At 44.6% G+C, this 25,203-nt stretch overlaps 1 protein-coding gene across 1 annotated transcript in view; it reads right to left on the bottom strand.

The window, feature by feature from the left end:
• Nucleotides 1–5,442: 5,442 nt before the first annotated feature.
• Nucleotides 5,443–25,203, bottom strand: part of DNAH8 (dynein axonemal heavy chain 8) — a 598,059-nt gene continuing 578,298 nt past the window's right edge. Inside the window, exons 89-93 of the mRNA XM_048843472.2 lie at nt 22,118–22,274; nt 17,123–17,275; nt 16,833–17,022; nt 6,480–6,601; nt 5,443–5,827 (exon numbers count right to left, since the gene is read on the bottom strand). Of these exons, the coding sequence (XP_048699429.2) occupies nt 5,540–5,827; nt 6,480–6,601; nt 16,833–17,022; nt 17,123–17,275; nt 22,118–22,274 (910 nt within the window). The 3' untranslated portion in view covers nt 5,443–5,539. The remainder of the gene's footprint in view (nt 5,828–6,479; nt 6,602–16,832; nt 17,023–17,122; nt 17,276–22,117; nt 22,275–25,203) is intronic.

Here is a 25,203-nt window from a genome sequence, read left to right as displayed (position 1 = left end):
GGGGCTGTCTGTAGGCAAGGACTGGCCTGTCTCCCAAGATTTGTGAGAGTGTTGGGTCATCCTTCAGGATAGGTTGTAGATCCTTAATAATGCGTTGGAGGGGTTTTAGTTGGGGGCTGAAGGTGACGGCTAGTGGTGTTCTGTTATTTTCTTTGTTAGGCCTGTCCTGTAGTAGGTGACTTCTGGGAACTCTTCTGGCTCTATCAATCTGTTTCTTCACTTCCGCAGGTGGGTATTGTAGTTGTAAGAATGCTTGATAGAGACCTTGTAGGTGTTTGTCTCTGTCTGAGGGGTTGGAGCAAATGCGGTTGTATCGCAGAGCTTGGCTGTAGATGATGGATTGTGTGGTGTGGTCAGGGTGAAAGCTGGAGGCATGTAGGTAGGAATAGCGGTCAGTAGGTTTCCGGTATAGGGTGGTGTTTATGTGACCATCGTTTATTAGCACTGTTGTGTCCAGGAAGTGGATCTCTTGTGTGGACTGGACCAGGCTGAGGTTGATGGTGGGATGGAAATTGTTGAAATCATGGTGGAATTCCTCAAGGGCTTCTTTTCCATGGGTCCAGATGATGAAGATGTCATCAATATAGTGCAAGTAGAGTTGGGGCGTTAGGGGACGAGAGCTGAGGAAGCATTGTTCTAAGTCAGCCATAAAAATGTTGGCATACTGTGGGGCCATGCGGGTACCCACAGCAGTGCCACTGATCTGAAGGTATACATTGTCCCCAAATGTAAAATAGTTATGGGTAAGGACAAAGTCACAAAGTTCAGCCACCAGGTTAGCCGTGACATTATCGGGGATAGTGTTCTTGACGGCTTGTAGTCCATCTTTGTGTGGAATGTTGGTGTAGAGGGCTTCTACATCCATAGTGGCTAAGATGGTGTTATCAGGAAGATCACCGATGGATTGTAGTTTCCTCAGGAAGTCAGTGGTGTCTCAAAGGTAGCTGGGAGTGCTGGTAGCGTAGGGCCTGAGGAGGGAGTCTACATAGCCAGACAATCCTGCTGTCAGGTTGCCAATGCCTGAGATGATGGGGCGCCCAGGATTGATGGAAATGGCCCACCTTGGTTATCATGCACATTGTAGGGAGAGTGGTCACCTTGGATGAGCTATTACCAGCAGGAGAGTGAGTTTGTGTGTGTATGGGGGTGGGGGGGTGAGAAAACCTGGATTTGTGCTGGAAATGGCCCACCTTGATTATCATGCACATTGTAGGGAGAGGGGTCGCTTTGGATAAGCTATTACCAGCAGGAGAGTGAGTTTTTGTGTGTGTGTTTTTTTGAAAAAAAGGGGGTGGGGGGTGAGAAAACCTGTATTTGTGCTGGAAATGGCCCACCTTGATTTTCATACACATTGTGAGGAGAGTGGTCACTTTGGATAAGCTATTACCAGCAGGAGAGTGAGTTTGTGTGTGGTGGGGCGGAGGGTGAGAAAACCTGGATTTGTGCTGGAAATGGCCCAACTTGATGATCACTTTAGATAAGCTATTACCAGCAGGAGAGTGGGGTGGGAGGAGGTATTGTTTCATGGTCTCTGTGTATATAATGTCTTCTGCAGTTTCCACAGTATGCATCCGATGAAGTGAGCTGTAGCTCACGAAAGCTTATGCTCAGATAAATTGGTTAGTCTCTAAGGTGCCAAAGGACTCCTTTTCTTTTTGCGAATACAGACTAACAGGGCTGTTACTCTGAAACCTGACAATTAGTATTACTTCTAACAATATAGGTTTGCATTTCAAAGTTCTAGCCTAGTTAGCATGAATGGCCCTAATTATCATTCGCATACCTTTCTAACATGACTTTAAAGGTGGGCTTTGGGTCATTCAGCCTGCAAGTTGTTTAACCCTTTCTAGCCATGCATTACATCTATTTAAAAAAAAAACACCTTAAAATTATATAAGTAAAATTTATGGGAACTATGGGTGAAAACTCCCATTGACCTCAATGGGGCCAGGATTTCACAGAATCATAGAAAGGTTGGACTGGAAGGGACCTCAGTAGGTCATCTAGTCCAGTCCCTTGCACTGAGGCAGAACTAAGTATTATCTAGACCACCCCTGACAGTTGGTCGTCTAACCTATACTTAAAAATCTCCAATGATGGAGGTTCCACAACCTCCCTAGATAATTTGTTCCCGTGCTTAACTACCCTTGCAGTTAGGAAATTTTTCCTAATGTCTTACCTAAATCTCCCTTGCTGCGATTTCAGTCCATGACTTCTTGTCCTGTGCTCAGTGGTTAAGGAGAACAATTTATCATCCTATTCTTCATAACAACCTTCTACTTGCAGTCATGTTATCATGTCCCTCCTCAGTCGTCTTTTCTTCAGACTAAACAAACCTGTTTTTTTCAATCTTTTCTCATAGGTCATGTTTTCTAGACCTTTAATAATTTCTGTTGCTCTCCTCTGGACTTTCTCCAATTTGTCCACACCTTTCCCTAAGTGTGGTGCCCAGAACGGGACACAATACTCCAATTGAGACCTTATAAGCGCTGAGTAGAGTGGAAGAATTACTTCTTGTGTCTTGCTTGCAACACTCCTACTAATACAGCCCAGAATGATGTTTGCTTTCTTTGCAACAGCATTACACACTTGACTCATATTTAGTTTGTGATCCACTATAACCCTCAGATCCTTTGCAGCAGTACTCCTTCATAGGCAGTCACTTCCCATTTTGTATTTGTGCAATTGATTATTCCTTCCTAAGTGTAGTATTTTGTATTTGTCCTTATTGAATTTCATCCTATTTATTTCAGACCATTTCTCCAGTTTGTCAAGATCATTGTGAATTCTGATCCTGTCTTCCAAAGCACTTGCAACCCCTCCCAGTTTAGTATTATCTGCAAACTTTATAAGTATACTTTCTATGCCATTATCCAAACCATTTATTAACATATTGAACAGAACCGGACCCAAGACAGATCCCTGTGGGAGCCCACTCAATATGCCCTTCCAGCTTGATTGTGAGCCATTGATAAGTACTTTCTGAACATGCTTTTCCAGCCAGTTGTACACCCACTTTACAGTAGGTTCACCTAGGCTACAGACATGGGTGGAGACAGAGTGCTTTGAATCAGCCTTGTCTTCACAGATAGCAACCATTAAATTGGAGTGCTTCTTTGATGCCCCTAAGTAAGACATGGACCTCAAGCAGGAGGTGATGATGCAAAAATGTCTTTGTGCTGAGACAAAGTTAAGGATCATTCAAACCTGTATTGCTATACGGATCAGAAACATGGATCCCTCTTACAGGGAGAGTTGGAGTGGCTAGAGGCATTCCACCAGTGCTGTCAGCAACAAATTCTAAGCAGAAAGTGGTTTCACTTTGTGCAAAATTTCAGTCTCGCAGAGATCTGACATTCCTTCAGTCGTTCATTATACTCAAAAGTGGTGTTACATGCTCTTTGGCCATGTTGTTAAAATAGAGAAGAACACCCTAACATACTGTGTTCTCAAACTCTACATTGATGTTCAAAGGGGTGCATGCCCTGAATTTATTTACCTGGCACCACTCTCCCGGGAACCCCAGAGATTCATGGATTTGCAGGATTGAGCCAGATCTGGGAACTTCACTGCTTGATGCCTGGTGCAATTACATCAACTGTGGTCACTGTGGCTGGTACAACAGTCCTCAGTAGACTGTGTGTGTTTGATGACAGTTTGATGTCCAGACATGCTGCCAGTTGTAGAGAGGCAGAGAACCTGACAGTACCGAGAGAAAGTCCCTGTGCAAGAGAAAACACCTAGCAAACAGCCCTTCAGGGTGGGAAGGCAAAGAAGAAATTATTTAAAACCTGATTTTTATATTACTAGCTGAATAAAATCACATAACAGCCCCTTAAGAAGGGATTGCTTGCTTTTGCCTTTTTAGACCTAGAATTTATGGAGTTTTGCAAATTTTACCCCCCAACAGGCTGTGTAGGGTCCTCTCCTTGGGAATTCTGGTTCCTCTGGTTGAGCTTTCCCAGCAGACAAGGTCCCAACATGCCAACATGCCTTGTGTTGTGAAAAGCAAAGGTGGCTGACTAGCAGCAGACAGTGCATAGCTCATCCTCAGAAGCTCCTGAAAAGCTGCCTTAAAAATATAGCATGTCTTGGATTTGGTTCAATGCTTGTAGGACTACATTGCTACTGCAGGGGTGGGGCATAGGAAGCCTACAAAAGAGGGTCTATACTAGAGGGCAGAGAAGATTAGAGCCTCAGTTTTCTGGTGATTCCTCAGCTGACTGGAGGGAGAGAGGAGCCAGAAGCTGAAATGAGATTGCCATTGTCAACCCCCCCAAAAAATTAATACGATAAAACAAACTGGTCCAGAGAAACTGAACTGCCAGAATGTTCCACTACTGCAGGCAGAGCTTTTGGTGGCTTGCTATGAGAAGTGGGACTTAGTCCTAGAGCCCCCAGCAATGGCACCGGATTGCCCCTGAATTCCATAGGGAAGAGATATAGCACATTTGTGGAAGATGAATGAAGAAGCTGTGCAAGCCAAAATAAAGTCTTACGGGCAAGCACAAATCTGCTTGGGTTATTAAATGGGTTGGTTAGATTGGACATCTTGATGGTCTTTTTACTCTCAGTGTTAACTGCACTCATGTATGTACACCAGGCAGCGTAGGGAACACTGTGATCTGCACTCCAAGCATTCTGGTCTATGCACCAGCAAAGTGCTAAACTGGGATGGAGGAAGGGAGGTAACAGTAGCTGTACATAATTTGGCCCAGTATTTCAGTTACAGTAGCACTGACAGTAAACCAATCTGCACTCTACTCTGATTCTTCAGGTTTGTTTCTACACATATCAGGACTCCTTTTTTCTCAATACATATATCAGCTAAACTGAATACAGGACATATTGCTCACTGTCCAATGGCCCAAAGGGAAATGCATGAGGATCGCTTACAAACACTCAGAGTGCAGTTTTGCTACATCTACATTGTTTAGCACTGTGCAATGAACCATGAAACATCCCTGCAGAAAGTATGGGTCAAGTTCTCTCTACATTAGACAGAAGAGTTTTATGTTTAATATTCAAATTTATGATTTGCTGTCTAGTGTTGCTTTTAAAACTTGTATCTGGAGTAAAATAAAGCTTCATTTTGTAATGTTTTCTATTGCAGTCTGTTTTCTTCTAATCTCACTGAAACCTGATATGAATAACAGGAAGCAGAAATAATGAGAAAACAACTGTATGTTTTTTCTTTTTAATAACATCTTCCACTAATTTTATTATTTAAAACGATCTTTACTTTGCTTTTAAGTATTGTTATGCAAACTCTCAAATGTTACAGTTACTGAGATACTTGACTTTAAAAACATCACCAGTGAAATAATAATTTCCATCACCAGTTCAATTACTTCTTTAGACTTAGGGAGAAAAGAATCATTCTTAGAACTTGCATTTAAATTATTCATTTAAAAGATTTAATATAATGGGCAAATGGGCAAACTATTAAACCATTAGAAAAAAGGCAGCTTAGGATAGGTATAACTGGTTACATGTGCCAAAGTCTATAAAGTTTCTGTCATAGTCTGAAGGACAGGGTTTACTTGATATCACACAGGAGTGCCACTCCTCTCAGTATCCAGTGATCTGGAGATACGGTTGTCCTTAAATAGATCACAGTGATGTAGGTCAGATCCGTCCTCCTGGGTTTCTTGTAAATAGGACAAACATAGAGTTTGGGATCCTTGGGACCAGTTGTGTTAACAGCAAATATGTGCACCACAGGGAGTATTGTGAAGAGAATCTTTGGTGTAGGTTCAGTGAGTTTACTATTACGTTTGTCCCAGCCTGCTCCATCCAAGTACAGTCCGTAAATATAAACCCCTTCCTGTGTGGAGAGTGAGCAGATATGTTATGCATATATGTTATCTGGTTTAACTTACAGAATGAATAATTAATTTAAACCTCTCAAAATAAGCCTGTGTATTATAGTTAGAAGGATCTGCAATAAGAAAAAAGGGAATTTATAATTTAACATTAAATAACTTGAAAAACCTTCAGAGAATAATGTGATTGAAATGAGTGGAGATTAGTTAGTTGAGTAAGTGAGTTCACCAAATAGAAGATACTACCTAACATTCATTCTGAAGTACTTTACATAAATGATAAAAATATATGCCATAATTATTCCATGGCTGAAGAATAGATACATTTTGATAGGTGCACCTTTGTCCCATTTTTTAGCAAATAGCACAGATGTTTTCAATTTCAGTTCAACACAGAACCCAAGAGATAGTTAGTGTAGCTTAGTGTGAATATTTGAATATTTCTTTAATAAAACTTATATTTATAAGCTGCAAAAGAGAAAGAAAGAATCCTCACATTTTCTGTGATTTGTCTTTAACTTGTAAAATGGATAAATACTGTGAGGCGAGTACAGTGTCAACTTTTCTTCTAGCCATTTGAAATGCCTTAAGTATGAAAAAATATATATTAAATACAGAATTGAATACAAAAGTATCTTCATATGTCATACATACAGCAGGGGATGTTGTGATTTCTTCTTTAGATTGCTTTAAAACTTCATTATGTATTGTAACTGTATCTAATGCCCAGCCTTTATGTGCTCGAGTTGCTTCTTGTCTCATTGCTGTCAGGAATCCTGAAAAGTCAAGCCACAGGATTTAGTGTAACTCATCTGAGCAAAAGAACTGACAAAAAGGTGGATGGGGTCCACCTAGTGGACACTCCCCAGGCTACTGGATTGGACCCAAACGTGGCGCATCTGCTCTTGGCTTGCTGGGGCTAGGCAGAATTTAGGCACTGGCTCTGGGCCTTTAGGGACACACATCAGGTACAGACCCTATGTTTGACACCCCTCTTGGCAGTGAGGCTCTGCCTAGGTCTTGAAACTAGTGCCAGTTCTCTCAAGCCTCCGCAGTAGCTGTTGCATGCTCACAAAGTTCCACCAAAGCTATGGACCCTTTGGTTCACTATTTCCCTCTTTGGGGATTATTGGACAGAATGAGCAAATAACGTACAGATTCTAAAAAGGAATTTCTAAACACACACAATTTACTCTTAGACAGCACAAGAGCTATACAGATCTATGGAAAAACAACCTGGATTCCTGGAGGTGTTGACAGATGGCACACAGTTAAGGGCAATCATAGGTCTCATATTCAAATGACAGCATCTTTGGACAGCTTGGATACTTTAAATCCTTGGCACCTCAGGCTGAAAGGAAATGAAAAAGGAGCCTGATCTCCTTGTGGATTTTGTATGCTTGATGTAAGTCTTCAGTGCTTTTTTGATATTTAGGGTGCACCACTGCTTTTTGGCTGGGTGCTGTTTCTGTGGGCAGAATGAAGGAAGTCTTAGGGTCAAAAGGATGGGTGGTTACAACTTTCAACAGCAGTGGTAGGTCCCACTTAGGGAAGATCAGTCTGACCAATGGTCTGTCCAGTCTGATTGCTCTGAGAAATCTGGATACCTGAGGATTCTACCAAGAAGCCCAAGGATCCTGCAAAGAGTATACTACTTAGGGCTAATACCTGGTGTGCTACGGTGCTGGGCTGAAGGCCTTTATCTGCACCTTTCTGAAGAAAGTCCAGAGTGGCCAGAATTCCAGGATCCCTTGGATCAGTGTTGTTCTCTTGGCACCACAGACTGAACTTGGTCCATAGGTTTTTAGCATGGAAATTCTCCTGGATGAGAGCAGAGTCCTGATCACTTTGAAAGATAGGCCAAGTGCAACTAACACTTTCCTTTCAATAGCAGGACAATCTGGGACTGAATGCAGGACGGGCCTTGGAAAAAACATGTCTGATATTATCATCTAACTGTGGTTCCATCTTGAATTCTATCAGATAAGAGAACCAGGGTCTCCTTGGCCAGTATGAAGCTAGCACTATCACCCTTGCTTTTTCTCACCTTGTATTTTGGATCATCTTCCCTATGAGAGGGAAGGGCAGGAAGGCATATAGCAGGCCTTGCAGCCATCTGTGCAACAAAGCATTTGTCCCCATGGATTAAGGGTTTGTTTCCCAGGTGAAGACTTCTGGCCATTTTGCATTCTTGCATTTGGCAAAGAAGGTTGATAGGGGAGACCGAAAGTCTGCAAGATGAAAGTAAAGACTTCCTGGTTCAGGCATTACTCCAAGTAGTTGATTTTGCATCTGCTGAGCCAGTCTGCCTTTTGTTTCTGCTCTCTCTTTATGTGTCTCACCTTTAAGGAAGGGAGAGTCTTGTTTACCCATTCCATTGTCTCCACTATTTCTGCATGTAGAGCTATGCTCCTTGTTCCCCCTTGGTTGTTTAGGTATGCAACCATGGACATGTTGTCTGGTTGGACCAAGATGGGATTGCCCTGTAAGCAGCTTTGGAATCTTAGCAGAGCTAGTTTGACAGCTGTGACCTCCAAGAACTTGATGCTGTGGTTCCTTTCCTGGAGCTCCAGATACTCAACATTGTTCTGAGTCCCAGAAGTGCTCCCCATTCCTTCAGACTGGTGTGTGGTTGTGACAACCTGCAGACCTGGAAGGCATATGGGACATTCTGTGGAACTGTCCATCATCTTAGGGGATCCAGCATCAGGTTGGGAACCAGCACCTGGTGTTGCATTCACTCCGGGGAATGATCCCTGTGATGAGCTATATAAACCCTACACTGGAATAGAAAGGGTAAAGGAGCAGTTTGGGCCCATGTGGCTCCACCCTGCCACACCTGCAGAGTTGGTCCAGTTGGAGGGGGAGCTTAAAAGACAGCCAGATAGCTCAGAAGGGGGCAGATAAGATAGGTCCTACCTTGGGAATTCCTGAGAAAGGGCCCAGCTGAAGCCCAGCTGCAGGAGTGAAGTCTACAGGCAACAGCTACCCCAGCCCCTAGGGGAGGACCAGCCATTCTCTAAGCCCTACGGAACCCTTCACTCCATTGTCTGGTGAATCATTTGTGAGGCTTTCTGACCACAACCTGGACTCGGTGGGTAAGCTGCAGGAAGTGACCAAAGGAGGCAGTTCTGAAGCACTCCTGGGTGTTCGATATCACTGCCTTTCATAGGGCTCCTGGGTTGGAGCCTAGTTGGGAGGGATGGCCTGGACTCCCCTACCAATTCACTTCCTGCAAAGGGCCCCTGAGCTAAGGGGGATAGAGACATTGTAAGCTCTGAGACAGGGTGTGCAGCCCCCAGAACCCTGTATGTAGGCTGAAGGCTCTTTTGTTGGGGATGTTGGACTTACATATTTTGTTGGACTGTTATCCCACCATCACCAGAAGGGGGCAGACTCAACTTGTGACCTGGCCAGAGGGCTGAGTTACTGTCTACTGGAAAGGAGACCACCACTGTGCCAGAGCCACCACCTGCAGAGGACTCTAGAGATGGAGGAGAATCATGATCCAGCCACCTAATCATGATTTGGTACCACTGGTAAGTGCAGCTCCTCACAGTCCCACACTCTCAGAAGAAAGGCCGGGACACACTCTGTTAGGATATAGATATTCAGACCTGTCTGTAAAGGCCTATACTCTAAGAATTTAGGTGTATTCTTATCACTTGGCTAGTTATAGAGGTATAAAAGAAAGAATCAAAATCACTGTCTGCCAATGTAAGGTCCTTCTCTTACTGTGACAGTCTGAGGCCCTGTGCTTAGGCTAAGGCCTTTGGCCAAGCAACAGAGGCAACCATAAGCTGGGAAGCGACCGGTCACATCCTCACATTCCAAACTAGTCACACTGAAATAAAGTGCTATTGGGCTGTTAGGAATACAGTCCTGTCCTGATAATGCCTATCACCTCCAGAGAAAGGGAAGTGACTAGAAAATGTAAAAGGAAACTTAGTTTGATAGCATCCTGTCTGGCAAGAACTCACTTATCAATAGCTGGGATGTGAAATCCTCATTTCTTCGTTGTTCTATCACTGTAGCCCCCATTTCCCTATTGTTTGTCTGTATAATCTCTGGTTCTGTGATTGTTTCTGTCTGCTGTATAATTAATTTTGCTGGGTATAAACTAATTAGGGTGGTGGGATATAATTGGTTAAATAATCATGTTACAATATGTTAGGATTGGTTAGTTAAATTTCAGTAAAATGATTGGTTAAGGTATAGCTAAGCAGAACTCACGTTTTACTATATAGTCTGCAGTCAATCAGGAAGTATGTGTGTGTGGGGGGGGAATGGAAACAGGGAATGGGAGTGGGGGGGGGAATGGGAATAGGGAATGGGGGTGGGGAAATTGGAATCATGTTTAGCTAAGGGCAGGAATGGGAACAGGGACACAGGTAAGGCTCTGTGGTGTCAGAGCTGGGAAGGGGGACACTAAGGAAGGAAACTGGAATCATGCTTGCTGGAAGTTCACCCCAATAAACATCTAATTGTTTGCACCTTTGGACTTCGGGTATTGTTGTTCTCTGTTCATGCGAGAAGGACCAGGGAAGGAAGTGGGTGAAGGAATAAGCCCCCTAACACACTTGATGTGTGATCTTACCCATGTGGAGACTCATATGTATGAGACCAGAAGGCCTAATGTCTAAAGATATTAAGCTATGTTTGGCTTCATTCACTTGTCCAGCATTGATATTAGATCCTGGATCTTCTGGAATCAGTCTAGTGATGGGTAGATCTTTGTCACCAAAATGTCTGTCTCCATTCCCAGGTGAATTACATTTGTCAGGTGAATCAGGGAGCTTTTCCTTGTGTTACTGCAAAGCCATGCACATGGAGGAGATTCAGAATCTGGGTTGTGGCAGTGTGTGCCTTACTGTGACTACTACCAGCCACCTAAGACTCTGGGTGGAGAGGGGAGAATAGAAAATTTATCTTAGTTTCCTTGGAAGCTTCTGCTCCAGATTCCCCCCTCCTGTCCCACCAGGGTACTTAGTCCCTTCTTGGATACCCTGGGTGTTGGTAGCAACCAATGGACTGCTGTGATGGCTTTGACAATGAGAGAGTTGAAGCCTCTCTGTCGTCTCAGCTATTAATTTCTCGAATGTTTCCATCAATAACTCCTCAGCTGTAAGTCTGGATGCACTATCACGAGTGTATCATGACATCCTAATAGCTACCAAGTTAGCTGCCCTGAGTTCCTAAAAGGATGGCAGTGTTGTCAAAGGTTACTAAGAATGGAAGAACAGGGAAAAGTTTGGAAGGAAAGATGAAAACTTTTAGCCATGTTTGGTTTATACTACCAGTGAGACAGCTACATGGAGATGTCATAGAGGCAGGTTGAAATGCAGCCAGAATAAAGGAAGAAAAGGTCAACAGTCCAGAAAAATAGATTTGTAAATCACTGGCTTAGAGTTAGCAGTCAAACCTGTGAGAATGGATAAGATTACCCAGGCAGAAGAAAAGGTTACTCACCTTGCACAGTAACTGTGGTTCTTTGAGATATGTGTCCCTATGGGTGCTCCACTCCAGGTGTATTTGCACCCCCTGTGCCTCAGATTGGAGATTTTAGGGAGCAGTATCCATTTGGCCTGCACATGTGCTCTCCCAGTCTCATGCCCTTCATCAGGGCTAGATAGCACTGTGCAGGCAATCCACCCTGAGTTCCTTCTCTATCACAGAGCTCATTGGTAATAACTCTGAAGCAGAAGGGAGGAGGATGGGTAGTGGAGCACGCACAGGGGACACACATTATCTGCAAAACCAGAGTTAATGCACAAGGTGAGTAACCTTTTCTTCTTCTTCAAGTAGTGTGTCTATGGGTGCTCCACTCTAGGTGACTGCAGCAGTGCCCCTAATAGAGGGTGGGGCTTCAGAGTCAAGTCTAGGATTGAGGATAAAACAGTGGAGCCAAATATGGCATCGGATGCTGAGTCGTGGGTGACTGCATAATGTTCAGCAAATGTATGAGCAGAAGTCCAAGTCACTGCTCTGCATATTTCTGCGACTGGAATGTCCTTGAGGAAGGCTAAGGAAGTGGAGAGAGATCTCGTGGAGAGAGTTCAAACTCTAGAGGGAGGTTGAAGGTTGTGAGTGAAACAGCAATGGGTAATGCAGTCCGATATCCATCTAAAGAGTCTTTGTTGAGCCCTGGTCTACACTGGGGGTGGGTGGAATCGATCTAAGTTACGCAACTTCAGCTACGTTAATAATGTAGCTGAAGTCGACGTACTTAGATCGACTTACCATGGTGTCTTCACCCCGGTGAGTCGACTGCAGCAGCTCCCCCATCGAGTCAGCCTGCGCCTCTCGCGGCGGTGGAGTACAGGAGTCGACAGGAGAGCGCTCGGGGATCGATTTATTGCATCAAGACTAGACACGATAAATCGACCCCCCGCTGGATCGATTGCTGCCCGCCAATCCGGCGGGTAGTGTAGACATACCCTTAGAGATGAGGATCCCTTTGATCTGTCTGCAATGGAGAGAAATAGTCTGGGAGATTTCCTGAAGGGTTTACTCCTAGCCAAATAGAAGGCTAATGCTCTCCTGCCATCAAGTGTATGTAAAGCCACCTCCCTTTTGTCCCAGTGCGGTTTCAGAAAAAAGTCTGAAAGGTGGATATGCTGATGTATATGGAAGTCTGAAGATATTTTTGGTAGGAACCTGGGGTGCAGTCGTAATGTAACCTTGTCTTTGCTATTAGAGCACCTATTTCTCCCACTCTCTGAGCAGACGTAATGGACACTAGGAATGCAGTTTTCGTCGAGAGGTGTAGAAGAGAGCAGGTGGCCAGGAGTTCAGAGGGAGGCCTCATAAGACACCTGAGGAAAAGGCTGAGGTCCCATGCCAGAGTAGGGCACCAGATTTGTGGGAAGAGGTTACTCATATCCTTGAGAAACCTTCTTGTTATAGCATGGACCAAAACAGAATAACCATCTATCTTATGATGGAAGGTTGTGATGGCTGTGAGAGGCACTTTTATGGAGTTTAGCAATAATCCTGACCCTTTTAGTTCTAGGATGTACTCTAACACAAGCAGTAGTGGAGAGGATGTAGGAGTAATGTGTCTTGACTCACACCAGAGTTGGAATCTCTTCCACTTTTGAATATACGTGTGATGAGTAGTTTGTTTCCTGCTATGTAGCAGCACCATTTTTAAATCCTCAGAACAGGTCATTTCCTACCTTTGGAACTATCGAGGAGCCACACCTGGAGTCGGAGAACCTGTAGATGGGGTGCTAGATCCGACCAGCATCCTGAGAAAGGAGATGAGGAACAGGCTGGAGAGTGATTGGTAGGCAAGTCGCCAGTTGAGTAAGGTATGGAAACCATGTTTGTCTTGAACACATGTGAGCTATAAGTATAACCCTGACTCTTTCTTTTCTTGTCTTGAGAAGGACCTTGGATTTTAGAGGAATTGGTGGAAAGGCATAGAAGAGACCTGTGTTCCAGTGTAGGAGAAAGGCATCTCAAAGAGAGTGATAACTCATGCCAGCCCTGAAGCAGAACTGGGAGCACTTCTTGTTTCTGGCTTCAGCGAGTAAGTCTATCTTTGGGACTCCCCAATGTAGAACTATGCTGTGAAGAATGATAGAGTATATTTCCCATTCATGATCCTGGGAAATTTCCTACTGAAAGCATCTGCTGTAGTGTTCTCTATGTCCAGGAGGTAAGCTGCTGAGATGTTGCTGTGGTAGCAGATATACCAATTCCAGAGTTTCACTGCCTCAGCCCAAAGGGAAGGTGATCTTACTCCTCCCTGGTGGTTTATGTAAAACATATGAGATGTTGTTTGCCATAATCTTTATATGTTGCCCCTGATCAGTGGTAGGAAATGTGTACAGGCATTCCTGACTGCTCTGAGTTCTAGTAAATGATATGTAGTGTGGATTCAAGTGGGGACCACTTGCCTTAAATAGCATGGGTGTCCAGGTGGACTCCCTATCCCAATAGGGATGTATCTTTTGCCAATATTAACATTGGGGTTGGCTGAGTGAAGGGAACACCTGCACAGACATTGTGAGGGTCTTTCCACCAGTCGAGGGAGGTGTTGACTGACAAGGGCATCGATAAAAGTTTAAGCTGTGTGTGCTTGTACGTACACTGTTCTGAGCCATCCTTAAAGGCAGTGCATGTGGAGTCTTATGTGACTTATTAAAAAGGTGCCCACTTCCACGTGTCCCAGCAGTTGAAGACAGTTTCTGGCTGAGGTCTGGTCTGATCTGTTGAGATTAAGTTGGCTAAGGTACTGAATCTGTGTGAGGTAAGGAAAGCTTTGGCCTCTACTACATCTAGGTAGGCCCTACAGATAAATGGAGTTCATGTGGACTTTTGGATGTTTAATTGTAGTCCCAGTTGGAGAAATAGGTCCATAGTCTTTTGTGTGACCCTCAAATCATCATCAAAGGAGCGTGCTTTGAGCAGGCAATCAGCTAAATATAGGAATATCGTAATTACTTGTTTGCAAACGTGTACCAGTGCCACAGAAAAGACCTTTGAGAACACTCTGGGTGCAGATGATGGACAGAATGGGCGCACCTTGTTGTGAAAGTGGTCTTGTCCCAGAGTGACACTTAGAAACCTTCTGTGGGATGAGTGGATTGTGATATCAAAGTAAGCATCTTATAGGTCAAGGGCCAAGAACTAGACCCCCTGGCCTAGAGATGGGATTATTGCTGCCAAAGTAACCATCTTAAAGCATTGTATCTGAAGGGCTAACCCCCATTAATATGTATGTAAGATCTTAACCACAGTCTCTGTTAAGACCTTTTCATATAGGCCCAAATACCACAGCTTGGTCAGAGGCCTGGGGCCTAGCTAACAATGAACAATATATGGCTAAAGAAAACCTGGGTGAACAGTAGGCAACCTTGCTTTGTTTCAACTAGATAAGCAGAGTCAGCATAACACCAGATGGTGAGCAGTAATTGGGTGTCCTTATCATGAGTTACAGGCACACAATGCACTGAGAGGAGCCTCAAAGTCTACTCCCCAGTGCAGGAAGGAGATACAGACAAACTCCCCAAATGCAAACCAGAGTTCAGGGAGAGGCCTAACATGTCAGTATGAGATATGACATCCTCCCTTCCACAGATGTATCCTCCCTTACAGATGCCACTTCTAGTTCTCAGAAACAAAATGGTGAACCCTAAGATAATATCTATTGCCCGTGCTTTTTACTGTCTTTTTGCTTTAAACCCCAGGAATGTACCTGTTGGCCAACCAGAAGAACTACCTCATTCCAATAGACCCCAAAAATCAGGATTTAACCTACACATTGCAATAGGAAAAGTCGGGAACTCCCACCCCATCTCTTCTCTCCGCCCATAAGCACCCTATATAATCTATTGTAATCAATTGTTTAGCAGTGTCTCGCTGAGCCTGATAAGCAAAGTGACACTCTGCCAGTGCTGTGCGTAATAAACCCTTGTGCTTGACTCTGTACGGTGTCCATTTCTGTTCCTTCAGATGACGATGAGGATGGGATGCAAGTTTGTGAACTGATTGGGAGCCAGAGACTGACATCCAAAGAGAGGTTAGTATGTTGAATTTACCACCTCATTAGGCTAGGGATAGAAGTCTCTCATCCCTTTTAGACACATTTTGCTCCTGCTTTTTAAAATTTAAGTGAAAAGGAACCTAGACACGTGTAATCCAAGCATAGGGGTTAAAAAGGGGTACCAGTTGGGAAGGGAGACAAGTATCAGAGGGTTATATACTGTTTAACTAAGGGCTGTGTTATGGAGCACTTGGACAAACCACCAGCAAGCGAACAGCCGTGAGTTAAGCCCAGAACTGGCTGGGTACGTGAGCGGTAGGCAGTGCGAACTGGTGGTCCCACTTCCTCGTTGCACATAACATTGCAAGTCCTGACAGAGCACCCTCCATCAGGCATGTGACATATGTACCCTCGAACAGTACGAGTCTCCAGCAAGGCCAGCAATTGTGTGTAAATTGAGACCGCGGTGTTCAAGGGGGGAGAAGGGGGGAAGGGACGTACATCCCCTGGGAGGAGGCAATTGAGGAAGCTGGGATCTCTGTGCCATCTGGGATTTACTATAGCTCCTTTTTTTGTGCAAGTGTGTAAACTTCCAGCGAGTGCAAAGTGGCTCTGGAATTTTTTTTAGTGTATGGAGGGATTCATCTGCCTCTTCTGCAGATAATCTGGATGCTTTGAAAGGAAGGTCCTCCACAGTGGACTAGACCTCCCTTGGAAAGCCAGAAAGGTAAAGCTGGGAAGCCCCTGCAGCACCGCTGCTGTTGAGATGGAGCAGGCAGCTGTGTCAGTGGCATCTAGTGAAGCTTGCAACAATGTCCTCGCGAGAAGTTGACCAATAGAGGACAGGATATCAAGATGTATGAAGTGGTTGAAGGTGCCAATAGTGGTTGAAGGTGCCTTGACTGAGAAGTCAAGAAAAGATTTGTCCCTGGTGGAATATTTACATAATAGGTTTTCATTACTACTGTTTATTTATGTAATATTGCAAATGTATGTGGCACTTTACAAATCAGAGAGTAAAATATATTACCTGACTCAAAGAGTTTACATTGTAAGAGTGGTAGCTTAGAATGAAAGAGAGAGGGTTCCACCTCCTACCTATAATGAACCAATCTGATCTAGATTAACAAAACAAGCCAACAAATAACATCTCTCTACGATGTACAAAACTGGCTCCCTTACAATGTACTCATATCTGTTTTTGCTACTGTGCAGTTGCTAAATTACCTGTTGCGGCAGAATGCAACTCTCCAGTACTTGCAACTTGCAGTTTAAAATCAGATGAAACGTTTCAAGTCATAAGGAAACCAGGAAATAAAAATATATTTTCTTTGGAAGCTATGTTATCAATTTTTGTTACATTAGGTTCATAACCCAGACTCCTGAACTGAAGAAAACAACTACTCATTATTTCATCTACTACATTCAATTACATATGTAGTGAAATGCATCAAACTGTGATTAAACATAATACACTGTACTATAAACATGAGCAAAATCCTGACAGTACGCACCTTGTGGATTAAAGAACCCAGTCATCCAAAACACATTTGGTCTCCCTTCAAATATCCAGGTATGGAACTGAGTATTTCTTTCCAGGAGTTCAGTAAACCAGAATCCAAGTGTTGAAGAATCCCAAGATACCCTTTTCCACAGTTGAGGAATTCGAGCATCATACATATTATCAAGTGCATCTCTCAAATTCTGAAAAAGTGAAAATAATAATAAATGAATTACTTGTAACAGCTGAAATGTGTTAGTTATAAAATGAGTACTTTTTTATGAGAAAGACGCATGTACTCACCTCACTCATAATAATGGTTCCTTCTATGGCTAACTTAAGATCATTCAGACTGTTTCGGAGTATTGTAATAACCTTTTGCATTCGGTCAATTTCTTGACGAAGAAAAATATTCATAGAATTAAGGTGTCCCATCTTTATTAAACGGGCTTTCACCTAAAATATAGGAAGTGCAGAGAAAACAAGTCAATTACATTTTGAAGTTTTGCAAGTATTGTTGTATACGGTAGTTTAATGCTTTTTTAGTACTGAGAAAAATAAATGAGAGGCCTGTGATTTGGGATTGTGGAAACATAACCCAGTGGGATTTTTAGAAGGAGGAAGGGGGACGCAAGGGAAGTCAGTAAATATTCTTATTGACTCCATCTTTTTCTAAGAGATTCAGATTCTGACAAGAAATAATCAAGGATCTTGTAACAGCTCCTTAGATGGCTGAGTTATCATCAAGATATGGTTTCTTAGATCTGCAAAGCAGGAAGTTAGGCAAAAAGGCCCTGGTGAAATTTGAGGAAGGGGAACATTTGTGACAGTGAAAGTAAGCAAAGACAGTGAAGCACATGGGTTCATACAGTCCAATAGCTGAAGCCATGACTGAAGAGAAGGTTACTCACCTTGTGCAGTAACTGAGGTTCTTCAAGATGGCTGTCCCTGTGGGTGCTCCACTTTAGCTGGCTTGACATCCTGTGCTTGTAATTGGAGATTTGTGGTAACAGTGCCATGCTGGATATAACCTTAGGTTTGGATTGACCCGTGACTAGACAGTCATCCAGGTAATGGTAGACCTGAACTCCTAGTCTCCTGAGGAATGCCGATACTACAGCCATACGTTTTGTGAACACTCGAGTGCTGCTGACAGGCTGAATGGAAGCATCAAGAACTGGTAATGCCAGTGTTTCACTATGAATATGAAGAACTTTCTTTGCCCATGGTATATTGATACTTGAAAGTATGCATCTCTTAAATCAAGGGTGGCATATCAGTCAACAGGATCCAGAGAGGAAATAAGGGATGCCAGGGTGACCATGCAAAACTTTATCTTTTTGAGATAGTTGTTGAGCCAACACAGGTCTAAAATAGATCTGAGGGATCCCTTGGCTTTCAGGATTAGGAAATAATGGAAGTAGCAACCCTTCCCTCTTAAATTCTGTGGAAACTCCTCTATGTCTTCAACCTGAAGGAGAGTTTGAACCTTCTGGACCTGAAATTCTTTGTGTGAGGTGTCCCTGAAGAGGGACTGGGAAGGAGGGATAGAAATAAACTGGAAGATCTATCCCACTTCCACAGTGCTTAACCCCCAACATATGGGACCAAGCACTGAGGAAATGGGAAAGGTGGTTTACAGACAAAAGAAGAATGGGGTCTGGCATCCTGGGAACTGGTACAGCATCTCTGAGTGTTCCATCAAAATGCCTGCTTGGAACAAACTGGATGTCTAGGAGGGGCAGGCATTGATGCAGAAGTAGAAGGAGGAGGTAGTCTATGCCTATAACCTCTACTCTTCTTTTTCTGCAGATCCTGTTGGACAGCTGGAGCAGAATACTGAAGGGGTTGCTGAGACCTGAATTGCTTCCTGGAAGGGACTGGGATGTGCACCCAAGGGACTTTAATATTGCCCTCAAAGCCTTTATCCCATGGAGCTTAGCATCAGTCTGCTCCAAAAGGAGCAAGGATCCCTCCAAGTGATGGTCCTGCCCAGTCTGTTGGACCTCCGGCAGGAGCCCAGAGGACTGTAACCAGGAGCTCCTATGCATGGCCACTGAGAAAGCCATAAGCCTGGCTGCTGAGCCAACCACATCCACAGAAGCTTATAGCGAGGCCCTTTCCGCTGACTTTCCCTCATCCACTAGTGAGGAGAACTCCTGCCTAGCATCCTCTCGGGGCTTGTTTTTAAATTTTAGCATGGAGTTCCATATGTTAGAGTCATACCAGCCCAAAAGTGCATGATGGTTTGCAATCCTGAGCTGGAACCCCACAACAGAACAAACTTTCCTATCAAACATGCCTAACTTTTTTTGAATCTTTTGATTTTAGGGTTGTGCCCAGATGCTCCAGGCTTTTTCTCTCTCATTGGTAGCAGATACTACCGAGGGAAAGAGGGAAAGGTGTACAGGGATGAGAGTAAAGGAACTCATAACTTTGAGCAGGTGCATAATACTTGTGCTCGGCCCTTTTTGAAGTTCGGGAAAGGGATGCAGGAGTCTGCCATAGACCTTAACTGAGTCCATAATGGTCTCATTGAAAGGCATGGCCACTCTTGAAGGACCTGCAGTGGCTAAAATATCAACGGGGAAATTAGAGGATTCTTTTACTTCTTCCGCCTGTATGTTTTTCCTTAAGGAAACCCTCTAACAATTCCTGGTGCACCTTATAGTCATGTGGGGGAGGCAACATGTTCCCCCCAACCCCACCCCGAGACTGCTTCTTTAAGGGAAGAGGAGGAGGAGGCCAGCACTGCCTGTGGATGCCCTTTCTCCCTTTCTTGATCTTCACAGTCCTGTTGAGCTGGCTCTTGCTGTCCAGTACTTGGCTCAGTACCAAAGTCAGGGACAGTTGCTACCTGGTGGGTAGGTGTGCACACCATTCCAATGCCACTAAATAGGAGTTCTTGGAATAGGATCTGGAAATAGGCTCAAAGCCCCCTGAATTCCAAAAGGCCACTGGATAGGGCATAGGCACCCAATGACCTCCTGGCCAACCGCTTGATGGTACTCCTTTGACCAGATCCCTTGAAGGGTAGAAACTTCTGGAGGAGGGGTAGTGAGAGTGGCTCTGAGAACAGGAAATGTAGGACCTGACCTCTGAGTTGGAAGACAATGATTCTCTTTCTGCTGGCCCTGGAGGCACCATTCCAGATGGTGCTGGTGACTGGTAGAGAGGCCTGCAGAGAAGGCGGGCGTTACAGATTTTCCCTTTGATGGTACCGAAGAATGAGCCATCAGGACTACGTGAGGCTGGCATGGTTCTGAGTGCTGTAGTGATTCTGCTGGTTCTCCTGTGTGCACTGGCACTAATAGTGTCGACTCTTGTACTGCCAGCAATACAGGCACGAACAGAGCCAGGAGGTTCCTGGCAGCCTCAAACACTTCCAGCATGGTCAGTACCGAGACAGTGTCAGTATGGTGTGATGCCACAGAGGTGGAAGGAGCTCCTTCTGGTTCCAGACTCAATGGAACGTGCCTAGGCACTGGAGTCAATGGTGCCATCTTCGGTGGTACCAAAGCAGGAGTGCTTTACCACCACAATCTACTCCTGTCCCCGTGCCTAGCTTCAGTGCCAGGGATCTCCCCCTTTTGTCAGTCTGCTTTTTATGCCTCTTATTAGGCACTGGGGATGGTGAGCAATGCTGGGACTCAAACATGATAGGAGGCACTTGGTGCCGAATCTGACCAACCTGGCTCAAATGGGGGGCTCAAGGCAACCTCCATGAGTAGAAACTTTAACCTGGCTTCACAGTCTCTCTTTGTGTGCGGCTTAAAGTCCCTACAAGTTTGGCAACACTACCCCAGTAGGAGTTTCCTTGAGGCACTTCAAGCAACTTGAGTGCAGGTCACTCCTGGACATAGCCTTAATGCAGGGCTTAAAGCCTGGTAACTAAGGCATCCCTCGGCTCCAGGAACCAACCGAAATCCTCAGATGGGGTAAAAACTGAACTAACTAAACAAACACTAAACTATTTACAATAAAATACAGGAGAACACAGTCCACTGAGAGCACTTGCAAAAACAAGAAGAGCAGTTCCAGCGACTGTCACAGATGATCTGAAGGAACTGAGAAGGTTCGGGATTGGTTGGGCCCTTTACATCAGCACCAGCAGCATGCAGCAGCAGAGGGCAGGGGTGGCAGGTTTGTAGAAATTCTGGTGGTGCTCAGAACCCGCCCCCCCAAAACTCCGCCCCCCACCTGCCTAAGGCTCTGGGAGGGAGTTTGGGTGGGGGGGAGGAGGTCTGGGGTGCAGGCCCTGGGCTGGGGCATGGGATTGGGGTGCAGGACGGGTGAGAGTTTGGGTGCTTGGTGAAGGCTCTGGGAATGCAGGAGGGGGTCAGAGGTGCAGGCTCTGGGAGGGAGTTTGGGTGCAGGCTCTGGGAGGGAGTGTGGAGGGCTGGGGTGCAGGATCTGGGAAGGAGTTTGGGGGCAGGAGAGGGTGTGTGGTAAGGAGGTGGGGGTGCAGGCTCTGGGATGGAGTTTGAGTGGGGGAGGAGGTCTGGGGTGCAGGCCCTGGGCTGAGGCAGGGGTTTGGGGTGAAGGACGGGTGAGAGGTTGGTCTCTGGGATGGAGTTTTGGTGGGGGAGGGGTCTGGGGTGCAGGCTCTGGGATGGAGTTTGGGTGCTGGGTGCAGGCTCTGGTGGTGTAGGAGGGGGTGGGGGGTCTAGACTCTGGGATGGAGTCTGGGTGTAGGCTCTGGGCTTGGGCAAGGGGTGGGGGTGTAGGAGAGGGTGAGGAGTGCAGGCTCTGGGGCAGAGTTTGGGTGCAGAGGTGGGGGGGTGCGACACTTACCTGGGACTCCTAGGCAGGGCGAGCTGGGAGTCTCCATGTGCTGCTACCCTCAGGCACCGCCTCCGCAGCTTCCTATTGGCTTCAGGGGTACTTGGGGGCAGGGCACAGACCCACCCCACCCAGGGGCTGCAGGGTGGGGCCGGTAGCCACGTGGCGCGAGCAGGCAGGACACCGCTCAGATCTGCTGCGCTGCTGGTGGTGAGTGAGGGCCCCGGGCTGTTTTAAATGGCCCAGAGGACACGTGGGGCAGAAGACGGGGCTGAGGGAGAGACCTGGCCTCAGACATTGCTGGAGCCGGGCCCCGGGTCAGGAATATTCCTGGTGCCCAGGCACCACGGGCCCATAGAACTCACCGCCCATGGCAGAGGGCACTTGAACCACTCAGACAGGTACCACTAAGAGAAAAATTTCCAGTGACGATGTGCAGGGCATGTGCACACCCAAGAATGGAATGCACATGTGCAATCACTCGAAGAAGAAATAAAAAAAAACAGACTAGTTTACCTCATGGGGTATATAATCAGGAGGCAGTTTGCCCAGCATATCTTCAGCTAATCGGAATACAATGGCTTCACGAGTTTCTCCAGCTCCACCTCCACTTTCCTTAGGTTGAATATTAGTGATGGTGTTAAGAACACTGGCTGCGGTGTTACTCTGATATCTGAGAGGAATATTAAATCATTAAGAATATTTCATAAATTACATAGCTTCTTTACAGCTAAACTTTATGCTTTGTAGAATCATAGAAGTAGAAAATGGAAAACACCTATTAGGTTATCAACTAGATTGTGAACTCCTCAGGGTAGAGATTGTTTTCCAGTGCTGAGCATACTGAGCATGCAGTAGGGTAGGGGACCTTTGTGTGACCTCAGATTTCTACGTAAGGAATAGGAGGAACAGCAGGTTCCACAGGGATATTATTCCACTCTGTTAACAAGAGGGTAAGGAGAGAGCAAAGCCTTGAATCTTCTCCCTCAGTGTGCTGGCTTGAAGAAGGGAAGGATTTGTGGCCAAGAATTACTGTCCTTGAGCTGTGTTATAAATATAAAGGGAAGGGTAACCACCTTTTTGTATACAGTGCTATAAAATCCCTCCTGGCCAGAGGCAAATCCTTTCACCTGTAAAGGGTTAAGAAGCTAAGAAAACCTCGCTGGCACCTGACCCAAAATGACCAATAAGGGGACAAGATACTTTTAAATTTGGGGGGGAAGGCTTTTGTTTGTGTAATACCTTTGCCGGGAACAGATTAAGGATGCAAGCCCTTCAACTCCTGTAAAGTTAATAAGTAATCTAGCTAAAAAATGCATTAGGTTTTCTTTGTTTTGGCTTGTAAATTCGCTGTGCTGGGGGGAATGTGTATTCCTGTTTTTGTGTCTTTTTGTAACTTAAGGTTTTGCCTAGAGAAATGTTTTAAATCTGACTGCCTGTGAGATTATCTTCCATTCTAATTTTACAGAGTGTTTATTTTATCTTTGTTTTGTTCTTCTAATAAACAATTAGAAGAACAAAAATTTTTTAAAAATCTGATTGGGTTCTTAGGGTCCTAAGAAGCGCAAGCTGGTCTGTGCTCAACTTGTTTATTCTCAAGCCTCCCCAGGAAAGGGAGTGTAAGGGCTTGGGGGGATAGCTGGGGGAAGAGGAACTCCAAGTGGTCCTTTTCCCTGCAGCATACCTTGTGCCTTGGAAAAGTTTTTAACCTAAGCTGGTAAAAAGTTTAGGGGGTCTTTCATGCAGGTCCCCACATCTGTACCCCAGAGTTCAGAGTGGGGAAGGAACCTTAACAGGCTGCTTCTTGGGGAGTGAGGTGGGGAAGAGCTATGCATACTGTTCCCATTACACAAGGCTAGATGTAAAGGCCCTTATTAAATAGTAAATCCATTCTTTTACAAGGCACTACAGGATTGATGGTAAAAATTTCTGGATTTACAACACTGGAGATTAAAATCCCTTATCTACAGAATATATACAGCATGTGCAGTGCTAGTGTAAGGTTATGCTTTGAGACAATATAAAGAAGTGAATAAATATATGCTATATTTGATCCAAAAAGAAGGTAGTCAATGCCAGCCCTACAACACCAGTACAGTTACAGAAGCACTTTTGTTATACTGCTACGTAGTCATAAGGATGTATAAGAGAGAGTCTGAATAAAACCAGTTTATTACCAAGAGAAGTCTGTCCTGGTGTTGCAGGGCTGCCATTGCCTATCCTCCAAGTCAAATACACATGAACTTGTACACTGACTCGGAGCATAACTTTACATGTCAGTTTTGCCTATCCACTTTCAGATGACACCCATCTCCATCCACTAGTTTGTCTCATATATAGTTATATAAGAAATAAAACTAAAGATTGTGCTGAAAGATGGATGTATGTGAACTCTCAAAGCAGCTAAGCTTTTTTAGAAATTATAACATTGGAGAAAATAGCTATAGCAGTTCAGCATAAACAGTTTGTGAATAAAATTTAAAAAGTCTATAAATGAGAAAAACTAGGAGAAATTACTTGTTATTCTGTTTTTCTGAAGATATCATTTAGACAGAAATACTTACTTTTGTGTCTTAGATTCTTAGTGCAAGTTTTTAAAGAATTCTGACTCCTAAGAGTAGTGGTACAAGGTTAGTGTATGAGTCAGGACGTCATATGTCATTCCTAACAGGTTATAAGTACCACTATCCCAACATTGCAGTCAGTTCCTTTACATGCATGGAAGATGAAGCTCTGATGATGTCAATTCAAAAAATATTTTAAAAATATAATACATTGCAAATATAAAAATTAAAAAAATATAAAAATATGTCCCGTCCCCAAATCAAAACAAAAGGAGAGGTTACTCACATTGTGCAGAAACTGGAATTATTAGAGACATGTCCCCCACAAGTGCTGCACTTCAGGTGTGTATGTGCTCCCATGCACCATTGATCGACAGCTCCATGCGTCTTTGATCGGAGATTTTTTGTAGTGGTGCCTGTTTGGCCTGCGCATGCGCCTTAAACATCCTCATGCACTGTACTGAGGCTATATAGGGCTGCACTGGTGAACCGACCTCAGTTCCTTCTCTACTGCAAAATCCTGCAGAGGAAACTCTGAAGCAGAGGGGAAGGAAGGCCAGTAGTGCAGCATACACAGGGAAACACATCCCGTAGAACTCCAGTTACTGAACAATCTTTCCTTCTTCAAATAAGGTATGGCTGCTTCACTTTAGATGACTCCCAAGCAGTATCCACACAGGGAGGAGGAAGCTGAAAGGCAGAGTCTAACACTGATGACAGAACTGCATTGCCAACTGCCGCCTCTGATCTAGAGGCATGAATCAAAGCATAATGCTTGGAAAAAATATGTATTGGAGTCCAGGTTGCAGCTCTGAAAATTTCAGCAACTGGAGCATCTTGAATAATGCCATAAAAGTAAATTGAGACCAATGAGATAACACTCTAGAAGGAGGTTGAATGTTGACAGAGTCATAACATGAAATAATATACCCAGAGATCCACCACAAAGGTCTTTGGGTGGAGACTGTGGATGTTTTGGATCTGTTCACAACTGAAACAGTTTGAGAGACTTTTGGAACGGGTTGGTTCTGTACAGAT

Source organism: Caretta caretta, chromosome 3 (genome assembly GCF_965140235.1).
Source record: "Caretta caretta isolate rCarCar2 chromosome 3, rCarCar1.hap1, whole genome shotgun sequence".
Taxonomy (NCBI): Eukaryota; Metazoa; Chordata; order Testudines; family Cheloniidae; genus Caretta; species Caretta caretta.
This window is presented reverse-complemented; position numbering and strand designations above follow the sequence as displayed.